Source organism: Rhinolophus ferrumequinum, chromosome 3 (genome assembly GCF_004115265.2).
Source record: "Rhinolophus ferrumequinum isolate MPI-CBG mRhiFer1 chromosome 3, mRhiFer1_v1.p, whole genome shotgun sequence".
NCBI classification, from domain to species: Eukaryota; Metazoa; Chordata; class Mammalia; order Chiroptera; family Rhinolophidae; genus Rhinolophus; species Rhinolophus ferrumequinum.
The window spans coordinates 6,448,021-6,474,414 of record NC_046286.1 but is presented as its reverse complement, the minus strand read 5'-3'; the positions used below and the strand labels follow the sequence as shown (position 1 = coordinate 6,474,414).

The following is a 26,394-nucleotide window of genomic DNA, read 5'->3' as shown; positions in this document are numbered from 1 at the left end:
TAAATGGCCAGATTCTAAGACCTTAGTAAAACAATCATACAATGTTTTTATGCATGTCAGAGAAAACTGAGGAAAAACAGATTGAGAAAATTAATGTTCTACACATGTATTTAATGTTAGTCTGGGAAACATTTTAGTTGTCACGTGTTTCAGATAAAGAACTGGGATACTAAATGAGTCTAAATAACATAAATTTCTACAATACGGGAAAAGTTGCATGAATAAAGTTAAGCAGTTATACTAGATTTATCCAAAATTTTCAATGACCTATTCTCAGAACCTTACGTGTACCACGCTTGAATTCTTTTAAAGTATCCAATCAATAAAACTGGATGAAGAGAATTTGTGTGGACATATAAAATCGTGTTTAACACTAAGTTTTATAAAAATATACTCCAACCCAGTTTTTCTTCAGCTACTTTAATTATAAAAATCTTTCATGTTCCCCCGCCCCCCAAAAAATGGAAAACCAGAAGGCAACAGTCCAGTACAAAAATATACAACTGGAAGACACCACCAACTAGATCTGGCAACTTAATCATGTTCAGGATTCTGAAAATAAAAGCACATTAAGACAAAATGCTACATCAGCAGTTCTTACATACCCAGGGACGTTATCACCTGGAAGAACTCTTCCAAATAACAGGACTAGACCGCCATGGAAAACTGAGCCAATGGTCCTGGAATCAGGCTGTGTGTATTTTGAAAAATTTCTATGATCAACACTATTCCTGATAAAGCAGCACTATACTACGATGAACCATAATAAAAAGCAACCAGGACTTCCCATCCAGATATAGGTGAGTCTAACTAAAGGGGTGGAGAAGCCATCTACATGATCTTTGTAAGAAACTACAAAAAGTGTATCAATAGTAGGTAAGTTATTTACACATAAAATTAGAATTTCTCTGCCTAATTTATCTTTGTCTTTACCGTTCTGCTTCAGACATGGAGTTCAGAAATAACCAACCCATAATAATCTGAGAACCACAGATCGTTAAATATTCTTGAAAGCATAAAAACCAACTATAATCCTTAGGTTTCTTTAAATTATCACCAAGTATTAATGGCGACCTCTAGCGGACACCGATAGTCATTACACCACAAGTCAGTTTTAGTAATTTTCAGTATCATGTTCTCAACTCAGGATGCATGCACGACCAAACTGGCTAATGGAACTTCTAATTTAAAAACTACAGTAATTTCAGAACTTTTAATAGTCGCAATTTAAAAGTGCAATATAAGAGTTTAACAATTCCTATCTTCCATATTTTTGGCAAGCTATAAAATTGTGCTGGGGCTCCTGGTTATTAAAGTGATTGCAAATTTGGACCCAAAGCCAGGATAACTCCCCAAGGTTGACTTGACAAACTCGGCTTATTAGTCACATTATTCCCATAATCTATTATCCTTTTTACAGAAACCCTTCTAATTTAAGACTCTGGAACCACTGTATACTTCTAAGAAACCCCATATAAATGTCCATTTACAAGAGCAGTGTAGTTATTGATGTATCATTATGACTTCTTAAGCTATTCTTACCTTGTTTTCAACAGGAACAGTATTTAGGCTATGAGGAAATGACGAAAGACAAAAAGGCCCAAAGCCAAAACTCCCAATAAATCAACACTTGTCTTCTTTAACAAGGCTCATACTGAACCTGAACCTCACTGATACCAATTCGCCTTTATGACACCAATGAATCTCACTGGTATTTACATGAAAGGTTAGGACCACTAGAAATAATCTCTTTAGAACCTACATCTTATGAAATCTTTATAGATTCAACTCTTAATGCAATGACTTCTTTCATATTCAAGTCAGTACAGAATAATCCAAAACTATCATTAAATAGCACATTTAAGGAAACTAAGCCACAAGAGTGTTGCATTATGATTTAATCTAATTGCACAAAAATTTGAAATTACAACTCCTCTGGATTTCTAAGAGGAAGGTTATGCATGCCTCCATATTCAATTCTGCACTGTTACATTTAAACCATATAGTGAATTTTACATCATGATGGATCAATTTAGAACTCCCATGCAACACTTGAAATTATATAAAATGGAAGCAATTTTTAAAGCTTTGTGGAAAGTTCTCATGCTAATGACAAAAGCTTTTCTTATGGGCAACTTTGGGTTATATGCACCGGGGTTGCTAAACTTTAAAATGTTGGTCACTGAGTATCATGGACTTGAAACTGGCTTCTACTCCTAAAAAAAACAAATGAAAAACAGTACTGTCACTTAGGTGACAACCAAATAGTCCCTTCATTTCAAAAGCCTCTATTTTGTTTCTTATAAGATTTGTGTAACCAACTGCTTTCCAGGGGACAAGAACTATGGTAATAGTGGGCTCAACTATTACACAATTACGCTATTATTTTATTAATTCAAAAGCACTTTACAAGAAAATATAAGTATGGCTTCCAATAGGAATGTTATACCTGAACTTGACACCAAGCTCAGATTTTAGTTTTGCAAGGAAAAACAGGCTTTCAGGTTAAACAACAATTTGTAACCAAAACTTTAATCCCAAGGATTCTCACAAAACATATTACAAATGACAGCATGAAAAAAAATTTTGCACAGTAACTCAAAGTTCAGCTCTACAATGTACCCTTAAACTGGCATGACACTGGTATCTTGGATAGTCTCAAATTTCCATATGAAGAATGTTACAAAGAGCTATGTATTCATATACTGCAATCACAGAAGAAACTTATGACCTAAGGCAAGGTAAACTAACTTTCTTGAAACTTCTTTGATTCTACACCAACTGGACAACCTCTGCCCAGTGTGAAAAGACTAGTTGGATTTTTTTTTTTAACCTCTAAATCTAGTTTTAATGACGCAGCTTTAATTTTTACCTGGCTTGTGCTCACAGCAGCTTTTGAAGACTGCATATTCAACTGCAGCTGCATATTATATCCCAGCTATGGAAGATCTTAGGTTCAATTTTTGCCAGTTTCCGTAGTATTAAACATCACACTTTAGCTGGGCAGGAGAGGTTTATTATCTATCAGTCTCTGCAAGACTAAAAAGTTAAAAGCAAATTCGATTTTGCTTAAGGGAACATTGTAAAGTAACAATTCTTGATATTACATGCCTCATATGATTCATTTCAAACCATAGAGAATTACATTTTTATGTGTCACTGTTCCAAGACAAACAAATGTGAACAGCTAAAACATCTTAAAAATGCACCAAGCTTATGAAGTCTCAAACAAAACTTGAATTTTCTGTACATACTCCTGTCAAATGAAGTCATTTCCTGTACACCACTCCTCTTGCAAACTGGTCTTCTATTTCCTCTCATTTGACCTAGATCGGCTAAAAAAAAACAAACAGAAAAACAAGTTGCATCTGTAACTTGGTGACAGTGACAAAACAAGATTTTTATGGTAGAAAGTTATGAAAATCGTATCATAATGGCTTAGGACCTATTTCTGTTTCCAATACATTATGTATGCAAAGTCTTAAATGGCCCAAGTCATTGAAGATCTTACCTACGAGACCTAGAGAAGGATCGGGACGGCTTGTGATTTCTCTCCCGAGACAGTGATCTCTCTCTTCTCCTATCTCTAGAAAGGGACCTAAAGCCAGTGGGAAAAGAAAATTAGGGCCATTCAGGATTATACACAAGTATTTCTAATAATACGCCTTTGAAAACTAAAAGCTGTTTCATCCTTGCAACTTAACACTGGCTCTATAACCCGTTTGAGTTATTATTAAAGCCAGTGGTCTATTACCACTAACCAAATCATTTGCAAAACAGCAGCAACGCTGCCATTTCTGAAAACGTGGCCAATAAAGGCAGTATTTACCTGCTCCGACTGCGGGAGAAGCTTCTCCGTCTTGGAGATCTAAAAGCAGAAACAGGAAAGTTAGGCTAATTGTCAATTATTATTTATGGCGTGAGGCATTTCCCAACTTTTGAATCTCACTGTTGGGCCCAGTGAATGTGCCGAAGAACTGGCACCCATCATCCAAAAAAAATAAAAAGTAAAGAAAAAAAAAAGGCACAGAAGGATTAAGGAACCAAAAGCTCAAGTGAAAAGCAGGTATTCCAACCATGGATTCACTTTAACAAAGAATGCTTCACAGCAGATCTGTCCAATGCAAAACTTCATGTCAAACTAACTTCACTACCCAAAACACCACACCAAAATGTAGTCCCACAAGTAGTTCCAAAAACAGTACCATAAACCAGTATTTGGAACCCATGCAAACCTGTAAGTCCATGACAAGACTTAGGTACCAGGTGGATAGTGTAATTCTGTGAAAACGCGCTAGGTGTAAATATTGATGCCATTAAGTGCTACATTAGAACTGCATTTGTGATCGTCACATTTAAGAGTGTGTTTAGACTTATCAAAATTACCTTAGCTTGGCCCACTTCACCCCCAAAATTTTAAAATTTTGAAAACTGTTAGTAAAACCATTTAAAGGTGATAGGAGTGAACAAATTTTTGCTAGAAAGGAAAGCTAAATCTGTTAGTTATTAAAATTTTTAGTTTGGCATCTCACACATGCAAATAAGTTTCACCTGAAGGTCTAGTTACATTACGAGTTCCCTATCACCCTTAAAAGTTTTATTCAAGCAATATATATGTACATTACCATTCAATTATGCACAGCCAGCCTTTGATCCAGAAAAAAAGAATTACTTTAAGCCGCTTACTCCTTATTTTAACCAGCAGTAAACTGTATAAGCAGGAAAAACTTACTAGTTTTGGGTTTCAACAAGCTAGAAATGGTGGTGAGGCTGCCGGACTGACGGCCAGGAAGAATTTGCTGAAAAGGTTTTGCCAGATGTTGCGTTGGATTTAGTTGGTTGGCGAAGGGGGTGTTGTGGATTTTTCCTGCTTTTTTGTTAGCCGAAGGCTGCTGCTGTAGTTGTTGTGAAGACATTTGGTAAATAAACAGCTGAGCTGATTGGCCAGGAATGTGTGGGCGGTCGAGGTGGCTGCTGCCGATTTGGTTAAGGTTGGAGAGAAGGCTGAGAGAAAACAGCATGCTCGGGAACCAAAGGGCGGTGCAACCTGACGACTGGCCATGCCTGGGTCATGTGAAACGACACCAGCCAAGCTGAATGGGGCGCGCTGGTCACATGACGCTGAAAGGGCTAGTTGACTGGCTAATGCAGACTCAGAGGGTGGTGAGAAGAGACATGATGGTGACTCTGTAACGGGGTTCATTTTTATTAATAGATGGACCAAAAAGCACAAAAAAAAATGAAAAACAAGCCATCAGTACAACCATCTATTAGCTAACAAATACGCTTTATTATGATGGGCAACAGTGTGTTTTGTTTTTCAAAATAGCAAAAGGGGCAAGATTTTGAACTCCTATCTCCTAGGACTTCACTCACCTGTAAGAGGTAAATTCAGTCCTATAGAAACTATTTTGGAGGTTGGAGATGTGGAGTTATAATCCAAATACTGCCTGGTCCAAGAATGATGCCATTTTCAATTATAAAAAAACTGAATTCTCTCCTATTTGGGTTTGAAGAACAGATGACTGGGATTACTTTTTAGCCCCCTTTATTGGTCAGTGACTTTAGTTTCAGAATGATTTCTATTTTACCAGTTGTAACATTAAAACAGCTGCCTGTTTGATAAATATTACAATCGTGCTAATAGTAGAAAACACATTTTTGTGAAGAGCTAGAGTTGAATGTAATGTTTGTCATTATGGAGTCAAGAAATGGAAAAAGGCCTAAATTGAAGTACAAGGGAAGACTTGGAAAGATGCAACTAGAAGATGAACTAGAAGATAGATCCAAGATAGAAGTTACTGACTACCAACATGAACCTAAAGACAAAAGCCAACACTCAGCACAACTCACATACCCCAAACTACACCCAGCAAATGTTTCATAAAAACTTCCGATTCTTCACAGTAAGTTTAAAACCCACCAACAAAGTTTAAGAGAAATACCTGCTCCTATTAGCTACTCCATTACACCAATACCTCTAAGCACGCTCTCTCTCAAGTACCTGCGGCGAGGTGGAGGACTCCTTCTCCGATAATCGTCTCGAGGGCGACGACCCCACGAGGGAGGTGGACCACGATTTCGACTTCTCTTTTCACCATTCGACAGTTCCACTCTTACTCGGCAGCCACATAATGTTCTAGAAGGTAAGAAACATTGCATTTAAAGCCACACTTTCTAAGAGACATGTGTTAAAGCAAAAACTATTCCTAGTTAGTGTCTTAGCAAAAACACATCCGAATGCCTGTAGAATCCTTAATACCGAAACAAGTTTTTGTTCCCATATTTTTTTCTCTTAAAGAAAACCAATTTCCTTACTGTTAAGAGTCAGTCTCATCAGTGGACTCTGTTAATTTAACAGTTGCAATTAAAGTGTGAAAACCCCTGAATTCATCCTCAAAGAACTAGTTCATCTGTACATCCTGTTGTGACTTCTTCCTTGGAGATCTCAGCACTTGTTTAACTGATCTGACTACACTGTATTTGTTGGTCTCCCCCCCACCACATCCATGTAAACAGAGCGATAAACAGGACAGAAACATTTTGGTCATTTTACATTACATCACCCCTTCCCCTCAATCACCATCCTGATAGTTGACCAAGAAAGTGCAGCTGAGAATAGTAGAAAAAGGCAACTATTCCTCACTCACTTCTTCATTGGCCCATAATCATTAAGTTTAGATAAGCCACCATATTTGGACAATGGGAAAAGGTGGGGGTCTGGAAATGTTTTTGCAATCTTCTTGAATACACAACCTTTTATACAGCTTTACAGCCAACCCTCAGACCATTTAATTTTGGGATTTTAAGGATTAACAATTTTCCTTGGTTTCATGAAAACCAATGGTTTGCAAAACCAAACAGATGGTGGAAGGATTCACTATTAAGACTCAGGCATTACTTATCAGCCAACTACCTTAATAGGGCACTAATTACAAAAGGAAATGCCAAACAATCCATACTTCCTAAAGGAAGCATTTCAAACACAAAAGATAATGGTTTAATAATGGTCCCCATGTTAACCATCATCCAGCTACATACAGCAAGCATCCTCTTAAAGAGGATATTTAATTCCACAATTGTTTTAGAAACAATTCAAAGATGACAACACAACTGACAATGAACAATTTAGATTAAAATGTTGCAACCATATATTAGATGTAGCTGAATCCACCAAGAACTGACCATTAAACTTTTCTTCAAAGGCCAGTCAACTTCCTACTAAACTCTACTAAAACTATTGAGCCCTATTTTTGATTGCAAAATAGTTTTATGTAAATCTCTAGCCATCAATTTGATAACCAGGAAGTCATCCAAAACCAAATATTCCCAGGGATTTTAAAAATTAGAAACACATATTCACCATTAGTATAAATCAATCATTAAATTACCTCCCATCTAGCTCTCGGACAGCATCGGCTGCATCTCGGGGATCTTCAAATTCAACAAAAGCAAAGCCGGGAGGGTTTCTAGCAACCCACACACTTCGGAGTGGTCCATAATAGCCAAAAGCTCGTTCCAGTTCAGTCTTGTTACCGTTGTTTCCAAGATTACCTACATAAACCTTACAATCCAATGGACAGGAATCACGATGCATTTCTGTAAAACAAACAAAAAAACTCAAAATATTTTAATTTACCCAAATAATCTACAGTGAAAAAAAAATTCTTAAGAATGCCAAAATATAAATACAAATAAAAAAAGTAAAACTACCACTCTTGAAACACCCATTTCTCTCTGATCGTTACAGATAACTGTCAGGAAGCCAGCACAAATTGCTTAAGAATGCCTCCTTAAAAAGAGAGGGAAAAATAAACACTGGAGAAACATTTACTAAAATCTGGGCACTGAGTTAGGGACTTTACCTGTTATTTCATCTTGAACAAAAGCACTTAGAAAAGTAGGATAACCTCAGATGCAAATCCTTTGGAAGCTCAAAAACCAAATCAAACAATGCAGAGAACAGTAGTTAAGGCTAAACCATTAGAAAAGTCTTACTAATTTGCCTTATAAGCCAAAACTTTAACCAGCTTCATTCCTAACCAGCAAGGGTGTTATGTATTTTTTTTTACGTTATCTCATAGCAGCACTATTCTTAACAGCCAGAGGTATTAACCCAAATGTCCACCAATGGGTAAATAAGCAAATGTATTATCCATACAATGAATTATTCAGTTAAGTACTAATAAATGCTACAAACACGGACGAATCTCAAAAACATGCTAAATTATAGAAGCCAGACACCAAAGTGCACCTATTACGATTCCATGTATATGAAATGTTCAAAACAGGTAAATCCAGAAACAGATTAATGGTTACCAAAGCTGGGCAGGAGGCACTGGGGAAAAGGGAGTGGTTGCTTAATTGATACAGGTCGAGTCCTCAGGAGAGGTAATAAAATGTTTTGGAACTAACGATGTGATAGTTCCACATTATGAATGTACTGTCGCTGAATTACACACTTTAAAATGAATCTTGTGTTAATATCACCTCAAGGGGAAAAAATTAGGTGTTTCTTATGCAGGAATTTACTGAAATTTTGGGGCTTGTATTTGATAAACCTTCACCTCCAAGTCGCCTCAGCAATGGTTCTAGTCACCTTGTAGGCCGGTTTCAATTGCATCAAAGAGCACCCTACTCAATAACTCACTTCAAGGGCTTTTCATGAACAAACACCACACATTCTTTTTACTCTGGACTTATCCAGTTAAAAAAACCAGTCCAGACACATGCTATCTGCGTGACCCCACCCTGTGCCCAGGAGTTGAGACCAAACCACTGGAGACTTTAAAAAAACAAAACAAGAAAACCTTTGCCGTGACCAGTTTCAGGCCTACAGATTAATGGGAAGTAGCTACAAGAACAACACTGCTCACGGAAAATCGGTTTAAAAAAATGGGTCCAGGCTGTAAAATATGAAGTCAAATTAAAATAAAATGAAAACAAAGGTGAGTACAAAAACCATTTAATACGGACCGAAAAGTCCAATCTTGATTAGTGCCTTGAGAAAAAAAAAATCCTAGGATCTTAAGAAAACGTGGAGGGAAAAAAAAAGGCGCCATAAATTCAAAGGCCGCGCGGCCTGGAGTACAAAACGGTTACCGGCTCCCCCTTTGTTTCAACTCTTGGGTAATCCCACGTCCCAGTTTACCCCAATTGAGGATTATAAACACCACTTCAGGGCCGGGGTACGGCCTCGGGGGTCCTGGAGCCCCCGCCACCGCCCCGTGCAGAACGTCACAAAATGGCGGCGGCGTCTCTTTGTCTCAATCTGGCGCCGCCATTGGGCCTGGCCCTACCTCGGTACTGTTAAGTTCCATTTGCCTCTTCACTACTTTGGACGCTGGTCTCTTACCGAAATCTTGGGTTAGAAATACGGAGGCTCAAATCCACACACCCACGGACGGCTCTTCCGTTCCCCTCCGCCCAGCTTCACAAGCACTCTCACAGACCCGGCGTCCACGAAATGGCGGACCACCGCTGTCTCCTTGCCTTTATTTATACGGCATGATGAGTCACGTGATTGGACTGGCTCGCCCAATGAGAGGCCGAAGAGGCCGTGACGTGAAGGCTACAAACTCAGCGAGAACCGCGGTTGCTGGGAGCGTGCTCTGGCCACGCCGTCGGGTCGGTGGTCTGGTGCATATGCCTGCGCTCCAGCCGCCTCAAACGTGGAGCTTCTTCAGGTGTTCCCCCGTTGCCGATCTCCAAGTTATTTTCAATCCCCTCTCCCTCGTCTCCAAATCGACTGGCGTTATTAACACTACTGCGGTCACTCCCAAACACTGATAGAGCCATTTGCTCCTAATAAGATTTAGATATTAGATGAATTCATTACTTGATCCTAGCCAGCGGTTGGGCTGCAGCTAAGACCATCGCGTTTACAAACGTGCCTCAGAGTTGCTCCAACGGTCACTGGGCTGTTTGTGACCCAGCTGCCATCAGATTGTGCCCGCCCAGGTCCTACATTTATGGAAAAGCCCGATCCTGAAAAGTCAGCCCGACTCTGGCTGGTTTTCCGCCTCTCACCCCAACTGCAAGGTTTGGCAGAGACGGGTGGTGTCATCAGCCTGAACTCTTAAAATGTTTAATAGAAATTCAAAGGCAAATGAGACCGTTCAGGCCGTCTGGAAACTATCACCTTTACCGAATAACAATAAAAGGAAGTTCCTAAAGAAGACTGAATTTAAATTCTGGGCCCCAGAACAAATGCCAGGAAGGGCACGTGTGGTTTTTCTCCTGGAAAAGGCTGTTGTGTTGATCTGGTGTAGGGTTGGGGGTCCGTGAGCCACTCACACCTTCCTCTGTTTTCCACTCCGCCTAGGAAGACAGAGCCGCAAGAATTATTAACTGTTGGGAGAGAAATACTGCAGTTGTGTTAGTAAAATCACCATGACCTTCCTATTCGGAAGAGGGAGTTCAGCTACGGTAGGAAGTGTGTCTGGTGTCCTCAAACTTTCTCCTGTACCCCCTTGCAGTGGACTTTGACTTACATATTGCTAAAATTTATTTAAATCTGCTCTCAAGGAAAAAGGAAAAACAACAATAACCTGTATCTACTGTCATTAGCTTCAAGATATGACAATTATTTACTTAAGTCTTAGATCTCCCAGATATTTTCCTTTGAAGCCTTATCTCCCATTGTGGTTCTAAGAGATTTTTCCATTGTGGGGGAAAAAATACGAAGATTTAATCACCAGGAGCCTTAATTTTCTCACCTATAAAATGGGAATTACAGGGGAGGAGGGGGAATGGGAACTAAAGTTGTTGAGCCAGGCCCTGCACCAGCCTTACCTGCGGTGTTTCCCAGGTGAAGGGGGATTCTAGCAAACCCTCTCTTTCACATCTTACTTTTTTTTCCTTCTCTAAATGCTTTTCTGTTCTGGCTCATTTATATTTGCCTTGACTTGCTCCTCTCCTCTTTTCTCCTCTTTTTAAGTTTTTCTTCTGCCAAAGCAAAGGCTGTGGAGTCAGACAGTCCTGGATTTGGACCACAGCCTCACTGCTACTTACAGCTAAAGTATCTTAAAAAGAATCCCTTAACCTGTTCAGGGTTAATTTTTCTCTCTGTGAAATGGGCTGGTACCTTGCAGGGTTGTTATGTAGGTGCTGTCTCTACCCATAAAACTTCAGCGTTTGTCTATTGTGGTCCTTCCTGTGTTCCCAGGGCCTGGAAACAAGTCTGGCACACAGCAGGGTATCAATACATATTTGTTTACTTAATTAAGTAATTAAAAGAAATATATATGCAAATCACCTGGCACAATTTCTTCTCCAAAAATGCTGACTCTTTTTAAATGTTCTTTTCACATCTCCGTATCCCATTCTTTCCTACAAATTTTCCTGAGTTTTTCGTTTGTGTGTGTAATGCTAATCGAGCTTGCATCTTTTAATGGAGCACTCTTAATCCCTCCGACTGTATTCATGAATACAGTTTGAACCTCCTCTGTCCATCCACACACACTTTCTATCTTCTGGTAACCACAGCCAAATGAATTATCTATCCATTTAAATTGAGGAATATCTTACTGTTCCTTTAAATTTATTCAACCACCAACCATTCTTGTCTAGATCCTAGAACCACGTGAAGCTTCAAGAGAACCTATCAGAATTTCTTGGTAGGGACAGAGAATGGGGATCATATGTTGCAGTGAACATCTCTTGATTTTCTTTGGGAAACTACCTTTCTCACAGTAAACCATGTTACTGATTCAGGTCTGGTTGGGCCCTACAACCCACTTTTTCAGGGGTAGGGACAAGATCACCCCTGGTTAATTAAGTCATTCCAGTGCTTAGCCCCACTCCCACCCTAATTAGAATGGATGAGTAATCCAAGAATAGTCAGCAGTTAATTCCAGCACTACTGCTAGGCCAACCAAAGAGAGGTTATGCTCATTTCCTCTGACCAGTGGGGTCCTGAGCCAGGGCAGCCATCCTGTTTCCAGAAGGGAAGAAGCAGGCTCGGGTGGACCCAACCTAAGGGAGGGGAGCTGAGAGATGGGGAATAAGGAGCCCTGGACCTCTTGTTGAAGAACCCAGTTCCATTTTCAGAATTCCCAGTTATTTGAACATACATGTTCCCTACCTCCTCCCCCAACTTGCCTAAGCCACTTTGACTTGATTTTTTTCCTGTCACTTGTACACAGAAAAGATTCCAAATATAGAAATTACTCTGACACAGACTTCTCACTTCCTCAAGTTGAGAACCATGGCACCAAGTTATCTTGCAATTCTAAAAAAATTCACCTGTTACCAATTCACTAAGTACTTTTCCTTTTTTAATGTAAGAAAAAAAAAAGTTACTGATGGCTAGGCATGAATATCTATGTAGAAGAATTAATACTTTAAATATTATGGTTGACTTCAAGTATCCATGAAGGAAAATCTAATAAGAGTATAGACCTTAACAATATTTCATTAATTACTTGGTTTAGTCAATGTCATGGCAGGAAGCACATAGCACACTCAACAAAGAGTTACTGAAGAGGTAATTATGTACAGAGGTATGGGCAGGGTGAGGAAACCCGCAAGGGAAGGAGGGACTCCCTGAGGCAGCTCTTAGGCCCAATGGGGCAAGGAAGGGAGCAGGGTTACCAGAACCAGCTAAGTACTGTAGCTACAAAAAAGAGGTCACTGTGACCCTAGGTAAAGGCACTGCAACAGCCCAGTTGTGGTTTGTTGGTTTTTTGGGTTTTTTGTGTGCGTTTTTTGGAGGTGGGGATGTCAGAGGTGGAAAAACTGAACTACTCTCTCTTCCCATAGTTCCATCTTTTCATGGTGCCTCCTATATAGCACAAAGTCACCTGGAAACCTGAGGGCGCGAGAGCTGGGTGATGCAAGCCTAGAAGTCAGCCTCCCAGGGCACAGAGCAGAGCAAACTGGAGAACTAATCTAAGTCTATGCAGTTTAATAGCAGCATCTAGGCACATGTGGCTATTTGAGTCTGAACAGAGATGTGCTGTAAATGTAACATACATGCTGGATTTCAAATAGTATTTAAAAAGAAAGACGTAAATATCTCATTATTAATGTTGATATTGATTACATGTGGAAATGATAACATTTGTAATGTATTGAGGTAGAAAGTATAGTATTAAAATTAACTTCATCTATTGCTTTATACTTTTTTAACTGTGTGGCTCACATTATATTTCTACTGGGCAATGTTGATCTACCAGGACAAATGTAAACTAACCACACACAATTACAACACATAATCATTCAAAAACTCATTTTAAACATATGGTTTCACTTATATGTATAACCTGAAAAAACAAAGAAAACAAAATAAAAACAGACTTTAGAAACAGAGGCCAAAGGGATGGTTACCAGAAGGGAGGGTGTGGGGAGGATGGGTGAAAAAGATGAAGAGGAATATAGTTAATAATATTGTGGTAAGTTTGCACAGTGACAGATATTGTGGACGGAAAAGGGCCACATGTTAAATCTGACAAGCTCAGGAGACTGAAAATAACCACATAGGATGGCTTGAACATAAAAATTCCTAAGGTGGCCTTGGCGGGAAGTCATATCCTTGGCCTGTAGCTTCCTTGACAAAGGTCAATCTTACCTTAAGTGAGCCTATCTGTTGTCCTTTTCCCATCTAAGATAACATACACTTGGAATATCAGAGTAATCCCTTTTTCTGGATCCCTCAGGGGGCACAACCCACCACACCAGAACAGGAAACTACAATATCGCTTATTGTTATCTAATTACCCAAGTAACATCTCTTTGTGCTGTAAAATGGTATTAACTATACTGTACCCACCAATGTAAAAGAAGTGTGTGTCTCTCTATTTTGCTTTATATCCAATCCCAGAGATTTCTCCGCTTTGCTTTCTCCCACCCCCTTAATCTACAACGGATGGATTTCATGCAACTCTCCTCCTTTGATTCTAATGTATAAAATACGTTGCAAAATGGCCATTTTTCTGGAGCATTTTCTCAATCCGTTGAGACTTTGCTTCCCAGCAATTGTCGTCAATTTGGCTCAAATAAACTCTTACAAGTTTCCCTTAGGCAGGATGTTTCTTCGTTGACAGATGATTACTAGAATTAGTGGGGTGATCACATTGTAAGGTATAAAAATATTGAATCACTATATTGTACACCTGAAACTAATATAACTAATACAATATTGTATACCAACTATACTTAAATAAAACTTAAAAAATCAGGGAGAACTTTTTTACTATAATAAAATAAATTCTCAAAAAAAATCAAATAAATAAAAAACTCATTTTAGTTTCATATCCTGAACAACTATGTGAAAATAGTGCTTTCTGCAAATTACATAGTTTTAAGCTTTTTTAAATAACTAATTGCTTTGATGTTTTGAGATATCACCCTTCTATGTATTTTTATATGATTCCCTGAAATAGTTTTTTGGGTCATATTACATAGTTAACAACCATTCATTCATTCAAGAAGTATTTATTAGGTACTTTCTATTTTCCAAACACTGAGATGGATTTAGAGGAAAAAGTAGTAAGCCAAAACAGAGCCTCAGGTTGCCAGAGTGGGTCTAAATTCCAATATAGAGGAACATTAGAGAAAAAAACTACACAAGTAGTAGTGAAATTATTTATGTGGAAAATGGTCTGGAGAAGGAAGTGGTGCCTTAAGAACATACCTTAGGAGAGATTGGCCTGATTAAGTAGACCAAAGAAGGCTTCCCGGAGGAAGTGAATGAGCAAAAGCAGAGATATCAGGCAAAGCTTGTGAGAGGAGAGAATGTTTCCTGGAAGAGGGTACAGAATGTGTAAAGTTCCTGTAATAAGTTAGAAGAATTTTTTAAAATAATAAATAAAGAAGCCAGTGTTGCTGAGCACAAAGGTGAGGGATAGACTTAAAATTTTATTAATATGTAAAATGTTCATTTTATACATGTATTGATTCATATATCAATAAGTCCTTACCAAGTGCCTAATAAGTGCTTTCAACAAAGCAAGATGAATCAGTCACATTCATTCAGTCAATAAACATTAATTGAATACTTATTATGTTTCTCTCTGGAAGGCTCAGAGAGCTGCTATAATATAATGGTAGGTTAGAAGTGTGTGCAATCAGGAGACTTCCTCCCTCCTACACATAGAAGATTCTAGGTGACAACTAGACTTTTCATTCTCTGAGGGGGGGTTATGTCTTGAAAGGAATATGATTGATTCTGGTGTTTTGATTAATATTAAATTTATCAAAGTTTAAAAAAAATTTTTTAAAGATTTATTGGGGAAGGGGAACAGGACTTTATTGGGAAACATTGTGTACTTCCAAGATTTTTTCCAAGTCAAGTTGTTCTTTCAATCGTAGTTGTAGAGGGCGCAGCTCAGCTCCAGGTCTGATTAGTTGCAGGGGGGCAGCCCACCATCCTTTGCGGGAGTTGAACCGGCAGCCTCGTGGTTGAGAGCCCACTGGCCCATGTGGGAATGGAACCGGCAGCCTTTGGTGTAAGGAGTATGGAGCTCCAACCGCCTGAGCCACCAGGCCTGCCCAAAGTTTTAAATTCTTGTATCCAATTTTTTTTTTGTATGGTTAAGCTAACCCTCTCATCATTGTTATTTTATTTTCTGAAAATCTAATTTTTTAAATAATATCAATAATTCCCACTGTCCTTAGAGAAAGCTTTAATCGAATCACAAGTTAAGCAGAATTTCCCTAAACAATTAACCTTATTTAGACACTTAATGGATCTAATTCCTTTATATGTATCAAGAAACATTTGTACATTGAATGCATTTTATTTTCTGAAACATTTAACATAGCCGACTTAAAATTCTAACAAGCAAGATATCCTATGTTCATGGACTAGAAAACAATGTTGTTTAGATGGCAATGCTACACAAATAATCTACAGATTCAGAGCAATCCCTATCAAAATTCTACAGCCCTCCCTTTTAATAACTTACTTTCATTAAAAGTTGTTTTTTTTCTGATTATTAATACATACTTGTTTTAGAAAATTTGGAAAATACAGGAATGTATAAAGAAAATAAGAATCATCCATAATTACACTACCAACCAGAGCTAATCATTCTGTGGCTGTTACTCTTAAAACATTGAACTTTAGTTCACTAAAACTTCTCCGACCTAGCCATAGATTGTCTTCATGTTTTTTCCACAGAATATAAAACAGAAACATATATCATATAAAAAAACATACTCATACAGAATAAAATGAGGTTTCTTTATAAAGTAGTTTCCTACAAAAACCTTCATTTACCACATTCCTATGAGTCAGAGACTCTAATACAGACTATGGAGCATTTATTACAATAGTAATAAGAAGAGAACAAAGAGGAGAAAGGGCAAGGAGCTTATTTCCAGATTCCACTCCCCACCCCCCAGACTCCTCATGCTGCTAGAGGCAGGGTGTCCACTCAAGTGAGAGCCTGTTCCTTCTAGGGACATAATCCCCTCGGCTGTCCGTCCTGGGAACAGATAGGAAGAGACATTAGTGGAATCAAACACTGAGTTACACCGAGAAGTCACAACCCTAGGATTCAGAGTTCTGAGCTGCAGGGTAAAGAGGGAAAAAACTAAGGTAGAAAGACATGGAGAAGAGTCTTTTTTCAGAAGAGAAGAAAAAAAAGTAGAAAGGAAGAGAGAAAAGAAAGGTAGTCTACAGGCCTTCCCCTCCCGCCCCCCGCAGAAATGGAAAAGCCAGTCCTCAAATTCATATGAATTTGCAAGGGGCCCTAAGTAGCCAAAAATAATATTGAAAAATAAGAACAAATTTGGAGGACTTACACTTCCCAATTTCTTTTTCCTTTTTTCTTTTTTTTGAGGGCACAGCTCACAGTGGCCCATGCAGGGATCAAACCAGCAACCTTGGTGTTATTAGCACCACGTTCTAACCAACTGAGGTAACCTGCCACCCCTACATTTTCCAATTTCAAAACTTACTACAAAGCTATGTAATCAATTCATTGTGGTACTAGCATAAGGATAGACATATAGACCAATGGAATAGAATTGAAAGTACGGAAATAAACCCACACATCTATAGCCAACTGATTTTTGACAAAGACCAAGACTATTTAATAAGGAAAAAATAGTCTCTTCAACAAATGGGGTTGTGACAACTGGATATCCACATGCAAAAAACTGAAGTTGGACCCCTACCTCATACCATATACAAAAATTAACTGCAAAGGGATCAGTGACCTAAGTATTAAATCTAAAACCATAAAACTCTTTTAAGAAAACACAGTGGTAAATCTTCATGACCTTGGATTTGGTGATAGATTCCTAGATATGACAATCACAGGCAACCAAAGCACAAGCAACAGAAGAAAAAATAGTTCAATTGAACTTCATCAAAATTAAAAATGTTTGTGCTTTAAAGGGCATTATTAAGAAACTGAAAAGGCAACTGTTGCTTAATAAAGAATTTGTCAGGTCTTTGTCCCAGATTCCTGGCATTGAGCTTCTAAAACCCTCGGAATTTCCTGAGCAACCACATGATTAGAAGGTTGGGACTTTGAGCCAGCTCTACTCTGGGGAGAGAGGAAGGGGCTGGAGATGGAGTTCAGTTATGCATCCAGTGATTTAATCAGTCAAGCCTATGTAATGAAACTGATTAAAAACTCTGGATTGAAGCTCAGTGGAACTTCCTGGCTGATGAACACACTGATGTGCTGAAAGGGTGACTGACCCTGATTCTATGAGGGGAGGACACAGATGCCCTATGCATTTCTCTATTTGGCTGTTCCTGATATGGATCCTTTATAATAAAAATGCAACAGTAATTATAGTGGTTTCTTGGGTTCTGTGAGTCATTCTTGCGAACCATCGAACCTGAGGGGATCATGAGAACCCCTACATTTGTAGGCACATGTGCAGGTGGCCTGGAGACCACAGAAATTGAGGCTGGTGTCTGAAGTGGAGGTAGTCTTATGGGAATCATGGCCTTGAATCTACAGTGTCTGATGGTAACTCTGGGTAGCTAATGTCAGAATTGTGTTGCAATAGTTGAGATTGAAACAGAACAATAACTTACAGAATGGGAAAAAATATTTGCAAATCACATATCTGATAAGGATCTAGTATCCAGAACTAGTATTATATAAAACACTCTTCAAACTCAATAACAGAAAACAACCCAATTAAAACATGTGCAAGTGACTTGAATAGACACTTCTCCAAAGAAGATACAGAAATGACGAACAAGCGCATGAAAAGACGCTCCATATCATTAGTCATTAGGAAAATACAAATCAAAGCCACGATGAGGTACAACTTCATATCCATTAGGATGCCTATAATAATTTTTTTTTTAAAAAAAGAAAAATAACAAATGTTGGTGAGGCTGTGGAGAAATTAGAACCCTCATACGTAGCTGGTAAGAATGGAAAATACTGCAAATTCAACTGGGAAAGTTTTGCAATTCCTCACACAGTTAAACACAGAATTAATTATCTTACATGTATTTCTGCTTCTAGGTGTATATACACCCAAAAGAAATGAAAACAGGGACTCAAACAAGTACGTGCACTTGCATGTGCATAGCAGCATTATTCACAATTGTCAAAAAGTAGGAACAGCCCAATGTCCATCCATGGATAAACTAATTGTAGAATACACATAAGATGGAATATTAGTCAGCTATAATAACAAATGCTACAACATGGATGAACCTTGAAAACATTATGCTAAGTGAAAGAAGGCAGACACAAAAGACCACATATTGTATGATCCCACTTATATAAAATACCTAGAACAGGTAAATTTACAGAGATAGAATGCAGATGGGTGGTTGTCAGGGATGGGGGTGGTGGGAAGCAGCTTCTTAAAGGGCACCAGGTTTCCTTCTGGGGTGATGAAAATATTTCGAAACTAGATAGAGGTGGTAGTTGTGCAACAATGTGAATATACTAAATGCTATTGGGTTGCTCATTTTAAAATGGCTAATTTTTAATTTTTACTTTTATCTTTATTGGGGAATATTGGGGAACAGTGTGTTTCTCCAGGGCCTATCAACTCCAAGTTGTCCTTCAATCTAGTTGTAAAGGGCGCAGCTCAGCTCCAAGCACAAGCCATTGTTTTCAATCTAGTTGTGGAGGGCACAGCTCACACTGGCCCACGCAGGAATTGAACCAGCAACCCTGTTGTTAAGAACTTGCACTCTAACCAACTGAGCCATCCAGCCACCCTTAAAATGGCTAATTTTATGTTATGTGAATTTCACCTAAATTTGAAAAAAAAGAAGGGGGGGAGAAAGAAAATTATGACCAACAAAAGTGTCCTAAGCCTCTAAACAACGCTTATAAATCTAATGTAAAGGACTAAATATTTGTGTCCCCATAAGATGCATGTTGAAACTAATTGCAATGTGATGGTATTTTGAGGTGGGACCTTTGGGAGGTAATTAGGTCATGAAGATGGAGCCCTCATGAATGGGATTAGTGCCTTTAAAAAAAAAAAAAAGCCAGAGGGGCGGCTGGTTAGCTCAGCTGGTTGGAATGTGTTGCTCTTATCAACAAGGTTGCCCATCCGATCCCCACATGGGCCATTGTGAGCTGCACCCTCCACAACTAGATTGAAATAACTACTTGGGCCTGCCCAGTGGCTCAGGCAGTTAGAGCTCCATGCTCCTAACTCCGAAGGCTGCTGGTTTGATTCCCACATGGGCCAGTGGGCTCTCAACCACAAGGTTGCCAGTTTGATTCCTCAAGTCCCGCAAGGGATGGTGGGCTCTGCCCCCTACAACTAAGATTGAACACGGCACCTTGAGCTGAGCTGCTGCTTAGCTCCCAGATGGCTCAGTTGGTTGGAGTGCATACTCTCAACCACAAGGTTGCCTGTTCGACTCCCGCAAGGGATGGTAGGCTGTGCCCCCTGCAACTAGAAAACGGCAACTGGACCTGGAGCTGAGCTGTGCCCTCCACAACTAAGACTGAAAGGACAACTTGAAGCTGAACGGCACACTCCACAACTAAGATTGAAAGGATAACTTGACTTGGAAAAAAGGCCTGGAAGTACACACGTTCCCCAATAAAGTCCTGTTCCCCTTCCCCAATAAAATCTTTAAAAAAAAGAAAGAAATAACTATTTGACTTGGAGCTGATGAGTCCTGGAAAAACACACTTAAAATAAATAAAAGTTTAAAAATAAATAAATAAATAAGAGGCCAGAGAACTCTCTAGCCCTCTTTGGGCCATGTGAGGAGGATACATGGAGAAGTTAGCAGTCTGCAACCCAGAACCTGACCATACTGGCAACCTGATCTTGATCTTGAACTTCCTGCCTCTAGAACTGTGAGAAATACTTTTATGTTGTTTATAAATCACACAGTCTATCATCAGACCAGGATGTGGGATCTAAACACTGACTAAATATTTAATGACATTAAGGGATTATGATTCATTTTTAAAGAGTTATAACGAGACTATGTTGATGATTTTTAAAGTCCCTGTCTCTTAGACAGACATGCAGAAATACACGAGATGATATGATGTTCTGGAATTGCTTCAAGATAATATGGAGGTAGGGAAAGTGGATTGAAGATAAAACAAGATTGACTGTGAGCTGAGAATTGTTGCTGGGTAAGGGGCCCATGGGGTTCATTACGCTTTCCTGCTTGCCTCTATTATATATTGAAATTTTCCATAATTAAAAAGTCAAAAAAAAAGAAGGAAAAGAAAAAGAGAAAAGCCATAAGAGATGAGCAGGAAGAGAAGAAGAAGAAAAAAATTATGTTGATGTAATAGTGGAGCATATTATAGATTACGGAACATTTACATTTAGTAATTCAGAAGAGACAGGCTAGGGCTCAGCTTCTTCCAAAACCCCTTTCCTGCCAGCCACACCGTCCTCTAGAGGGAGGCCCGCCTGGCACTGAGAAGACAATAAATGTTTGTTGAAAATGAGTATAAAAGCTGTCCTTCCCAGCCCTGCCCACGCTTGCCCAGAAACTGCATCAATCCTCTCACCTGGGTCTTAGAGCAGAGAAAGACTATGAGCTCCGCGGGCACCCTAGCAATTGCACTTGGTCTATTTCCAACCCAAGCATGGCTTGGTTGCTGCTGTATGCTTGCCACATATTATAGGAGTTAAATTACAAATATAGAATACAGCTTTACTCTCCAGACAAAAACCTACAGCTTGCTTCATGAGGTTTTTTGTTTGCTTTTGTTTTTAAGTTTACTGGGCAGGGCCAGCAAATGAGGGCTGTTCATTTCAAGTTATATAGTTTATGGTTCTATTAAGGTTATATGTACCTCCTCTCATTCACCACTGAATTTGTTGTGTCCTGGGAAAGTTTAGTCCTCTCAAAGTGTGTCACAGAATCAGAAAGGTTGGGAAACTCTGAATCAGCAAAGGAATTACATATGTAAAGGAAACTGGGAAGGCTGGTGGCCATTTTGTGGGTTCTAAGAGGATTCACAACTATTCTTAACCCTCACCTCCCCAAGAAAACACCCATAAAACTCCACACAGGTAACAAAACAATGCAGGCATGATCCATTTTTCAAATATATAAGTATTATATATATGTGTGTGTGTATATGTACATATGCACATATATACACATATACATATATATAAACGCTGGAAAAACTAGGAAAGGCTATATATATATCAAAATGATAGCATTTATCTCTAGGTGGTGAGATGGTTGAGGATTTTTTTTAGCTATTTTTTTCTCTGTATGATCTAGTTTTCTATAATTATATTTTAATGGAAATTAAAGTTCTTTTTACTGAAGAGCCAAAATACTTAAAATATAATTAGGATTTAAAACTTTCATTTCAAATTGGTCCACAGTTTCCAGTAACCATCAGTTAATTACCTGATTTCCTTCTAGTCTGGAGGTGTCACGTGACCACTGAAGTTTGTGAGTTAGCTGAGAGCATTTGAGTGATTCTGTTTCCCTCACACTGCCTGCCACCTACCCCCTCAAATACCGTTCTCCACATGCAGCAACTGCCCCTCCCAACACAATAATTTTCACCCTGTGGTCGCCTCTGACTTGTACCTGATTTGTAAAATGTACTGTAGCACTTGTAACAAGTGGAAACTGGGATACACAGAGGGTTAAGTAACTTGCTCAAATTCACACAGCTTGTAAGGGATGGAGATGGGATGCAAACCCCAAGTCTGGCTCTGAAAACTGGTGATAACTTGAGGAGTGGAAAGCATCAATGCTCAGAAATTGTGGCCATTTGGAAAGGTTGCATTTGGCTTCCCTGGGTGTGTGGGTTTGTTTTTTCAGTTCCCCACGTTCCTCTGGGAACCCCAAGGAACAACATGTTACATGAACTGAAGTTCTTCCTGGCTGTGCCCGCCACCCCTCCCCCGCTAGGCAGCTCAGTTCCTGAGCCTCCTTTTCTGATTTTAGCTCCACCCTCTTCCCCCCTCAGTGGCCCTGAACTTCAGGGCGGCCTCAGTGTATTCCCTTATTTGGTTCGCAGAGTCACAAAGAGTTCTGGAAAAGGATTCAGGCCAGAATAAAAGTGTTGCTTGTGCAGCTGGAGGATGAGAAATCCTTATTTCAGTTTGGGCTCTGAAAATCAGAAATACAGGGAAACAAGTTTGACCTCCAAAGTAACTGCAAGAAGCAACTGAAGAGGGCAGAGTGGAGGTGTCAAGATGTCACATTTTCAGCGTGTGCTTAATCCCATGTTTTGATATAGATTTGTCTTTATTCAGGTCCCCAATGGCTGTTTTCCTTTCTTTCCTGAGTTTCTAGAGTTTATACATCAATCCAAAAAACCTCAGGCCCAGAAAGTATAAAAAAAATTCTAGGTAGCAGGTGCCATAGCTATCATAATTTATTTAGCATATGCGTAAATGTAGCACTTAAACCTTTAAAACCCTGTTCAGAGCCCCCCGCCCCCGTTCCCCCAATCCTTGAAACTCTGAGGTAGATTCTTATTATTTCCATTTTATGGATGAAAAAATTGAGGCACAAGAGGTTAAGTCACTTGCCCAAGGTCCCAGAACTCAGAACCACCAATGCCAGTTTTGCCCCCTGCATTCAGGACACTGTAGCTACACGCCCATACTGCTTCTGAGCCCCACAGGTGTCTGGGATCCTTATCTTACTTAACTTATTGCATTGCAATCTGTGATCCCTTGTCTTGCATTTTTGTTCTCTCCCTTTCGGTTCCTCAAGTTCCCAACCCTGGCTCCTGTTCTCAGTGCCGTTCAGAGGGCTTCTTTGTCCACTGCTCGCTCATGTGGGGAGCCCTCGGGGTCCCTCCTGGTCTCTAACTGGCTCCTTGTGTATCTCTCCATGAGGGACCTCGTCTACATTCAGGAACTATGTTCTTTGCTTTATCTTTGGTGGGGTGCTTATTCCTTCATGCCTGAACCATGCATCCAAATACACATGCTTCTTTCTTGTGTCCGCAACGTACTTTGGACCCTAAATTCATTATCCTTCCATTCCACGCTCCTCATCTGAGTCTCTGCTTCTAGAGCCCTCTCATGGTTTTCATACCTGGCCCTGCCTGCTTACCTCCTAGTCACTTTGTCTTTCTGTTCCAGAAAGAAGCTATGGAACTCTGCATTCAGTTCCCTTTGCCTAGAATGTCCTTGCCTGGGGTTTTCAAACTCTGGATCCCAACAGTAAGAAATACATGTGACATCACAATGCAGTACCCACGAGTACCTGACCCAATGGGAGACAGTATCGAGGTTGTCTAAACAGTGGTTGACAACACCACGTTCATGTTCAAGTTAGAATATAGGTGCCAGGTCGCACCAGTTACAATTCCAATCCAGTGTGTGTCCACACCCAGGGGAGTTATTCAAAATATTTAGCCATAGTTCAGCTCGGACCCTAGCAATCAAAACAGTCATGGGAGGGTGGCAAAAGAAGAGATGAGGCACTGGGGTGGGTAGAAGGTAGGCACTGGGGGTGGGGGATGGAGATTCTCAGAGCAGCAGCTGTTTACAAAAACACAGAAATATTTGAATATTTTAACAACTGCTACCTCTGTTCTAGAGCCTTCCAGTTGACCGTCAGTCCTGTCTACCCCTTAGTTCCTGTGCCCCTTACTGACTCCACCATCTAAACTCACTTTCAGATTCCTGGCTTTTCTGCCACTTGCTACTTTCTGCCCCATCCTTGTTTGGAAAAGAGTCCAGGAGTTTATCCCTAATTAAGTCTAATTCCTGAAAGAAAAGCAGTCTGCTCAGACAGAAGTCAATGAAAGGGGCTTTCACGGCAAAGGAAGGTGTCCCAGGACTGTTGGGCCACAGTGTTCAGCTTTCAGTTTCCGCCTCATACCAGCAGGTGCTGGGCCACACAGCACAACAGCTTGTGTGACACTGGTAATGACCTTGCTGCAAGTGAGGACATTAATGGTGGGGAGGTGAAATGTTTCTCAATAGAGTCTGACCGCATTAGTAGGAAGCAGGTGCCCATACAGACGTACTGGGACGAGTCTTCAAAGTACCTTGGCAATCGAGTCTATTTATTTTGGAAGCAAACTCATATCAGGATTGTTGATTGTTGGCTGAGATCGAGAACTTGAACAACTTCCTCAAGCTCTTTTGAGTCTCACTGTCATATCTTTCATGTTGCAAAATGGGAAAACAAGAATGACCTACCTGAATCAAAAAGGTGTATAAGGATTAAAACAACTCTGGTTTGAAAACTGGCAATTAAAGGGAAAGAATTAAACATTTCATCTCCTTTTTAGTAGGAACTATATTTAGCGTAACTCTATAATCTCAGTTGATGAGAATGAGAGAAATCTCTATTTTACTGAACAATGCCAGCTAATCGATGCAGAAATAATGTCAGAAATACACAAGCATTTTTCAAGCGCCAATGAAATTGATTCAAGCAAGGATTGTCAATTGGTGTTAAAACCATTAGGTAATCCACCAATTAGACTAAAATTAAAAAGCCTGATCATACTAACTTTTGGTAAACGTATGGAGGAATTGGAACTCTTCTAAAATCCTGATAGGAAAGCAAAATGTACAACCACTTTGGAAAACAGTTTGGCAATTTCTTAAACCATTAAACATATACCCACCATATGACTCCTAGGTATTTACCCAATAAAAATGAAAGCACATGCCCATATAAAGTCTAATACATGAAAGTTCATAGCAGCTTTCTTTGTAATAGCCCAAAAAGGCTTCTTGAAGAGATTGAGGATGTGATTCATAGATCCCCTCAACCATCTTAACAACAACAAAATAGAGATGAGATTATCCAGGAAAGATAAGTGAAGGAGCCTCTTGTCTACTGGAGTGAATCCCCATGACATGCACAGGAGACCCACAAGGCTCTTGAGAATTTTATATTAGAAGAAACACTGACAGCTTGGACTGAAACGGACAGAGGAAAGATAGAATGAACGAAGTCTGTTGGAACCTTGCCCCCACCCCCACCAAATTCTATAGACAGGAAGGAGGCTGATAAATCTACTCAGTTGTATGGGGGGCTGGATGGATCATTTGGTTAGAGCGCAAGCTCTCAACAACAAGGTTGCCAGTTCAATTCCCTCATGGAATGGGTTGATGGTTTGATTCCCACATGGGATGGTGGGCTGCGCCCCCTGCAACTAAGATTGAAAACGGTGACTGGACATGGAGCTGAGCTGTGTCCTCCACAACTAGATTGAAGGACGACAACTTGGAGCTGATGGGTCCTGGAGAAACACACTGTTCCCCAATATTCCCCAATAAAAAAAAATTAAAGAGAAAAAACTACTCAGTTGTAAACACACACACACCTTTCATTAGCAAGACATTTGTCATGCAGGGACTCATGGGGGTCTCTAGTCCTGTTCCCTACATAAAAACGCAGGATATGGTGAGGCCAAAAAGGAACACCCACGGAGCCATAGATAGGGGAGTCATACTACCATATTCTTGCTGGTGGCTGGGTTGGAGACACAGAAAGCAGGAGCCACACGATCCGCAACCTGTCGTCCACTTCTTTCTGCCAACCAGCCTCACTTGCTAGCTGCAATCTGCTGTGCTAACTGCAATCCGCGCTTGCTAGCTCAGCCACCATCTTCTTGCTAGCCCCCATTTTCTGCTAGTGTAGCCACCGCAGTTATATTAGTGGCCAATGGCTCACTGGTTACAGCTAACGGCCAACTAGCCACAGCTGATGGCCATCCAATCACAGTTGATGGTCATTGACTACCCAAGGGAGCATCTTTCCACGAGGGAGAGAGCCTGGAAACTGCATTCCCGGCTCTGTCCCCACAACATTCCGTTAACGAGGAAGGATGACTTGGAGCCTTGTACCCAGAGAACAAAGCTGAGAGCCATAGAGGGTTATTCCCAGGCCTTGAGACCTAATGCAATTTACTTGGCTGGCCTTTGAAATTTCTTGGGAACAGTGATTCCTTTTTACCTTCTATCTTTTTCCTTTTTGAATGGGAATGTCTATAACTGTTATCCTCTGCCAGACCCACC

At 39.9% G+C, this 26,394-nt stretch overlaps 1 protein-coding gene across 1 annotated transcript; it reads right to left on the bottom strand.

Annotated features, from left to right (window-relative positions):
• Window positions 1-1,198: 1,198 nt before the first annotated feature.
• SRSF3 (serine and arginine rich splicing factor 3) lies at window positions 1,199-9,483 on the bottom strand. The gene is made up of 6 exons (XM_033102400.1): window positions 9,356-9,483; window positions 7,392-7,599; window positions 6,005-6,139; window positions 3,830-3,868; window positions 3,512-3,598; window positions 1,199-3,335 (listed from the first exon to the last, which is right to left on the bottom strand). Exons 2-6 carry the CDS (start codon window positions 7,595-7,597, stop codon window positions 3,308-3,310), a joined length of 495 nt encoding a protein of 164 aa, XP_032958291.1. The 5' UTR covers window positions 7,598-7,599; window positions 9,356-9,483; the 3' UTR covers window positions 1,199-3,307.
• Window positions 9,484-26,394: the final 16,911 nt, after the last annotated feature.

Coding starts and splice junctions, on each gene's coding strand:
- SRSF3 (XM_033102400.1), bottom strand. CDS start 7,597: ATGCATCGTGATTCCTGTCCATTGGATTGTAAGGTTTATGTAGGTAAT. Junction 6,140..7,391: donor GTCCGAGAGCTAGATGGGAG/GTAATTTAATGA, acceptor CTTACCTTCTAG/AACATTATGTGGCTGCCGAG. Junction 3,599..3,829: donor TTCTCCCGCAGTCGGAGCAG/GTAAATACTGCC, acceptor CACTGGCTTTAG/GTCCCTTTCTAGAGATAGGA.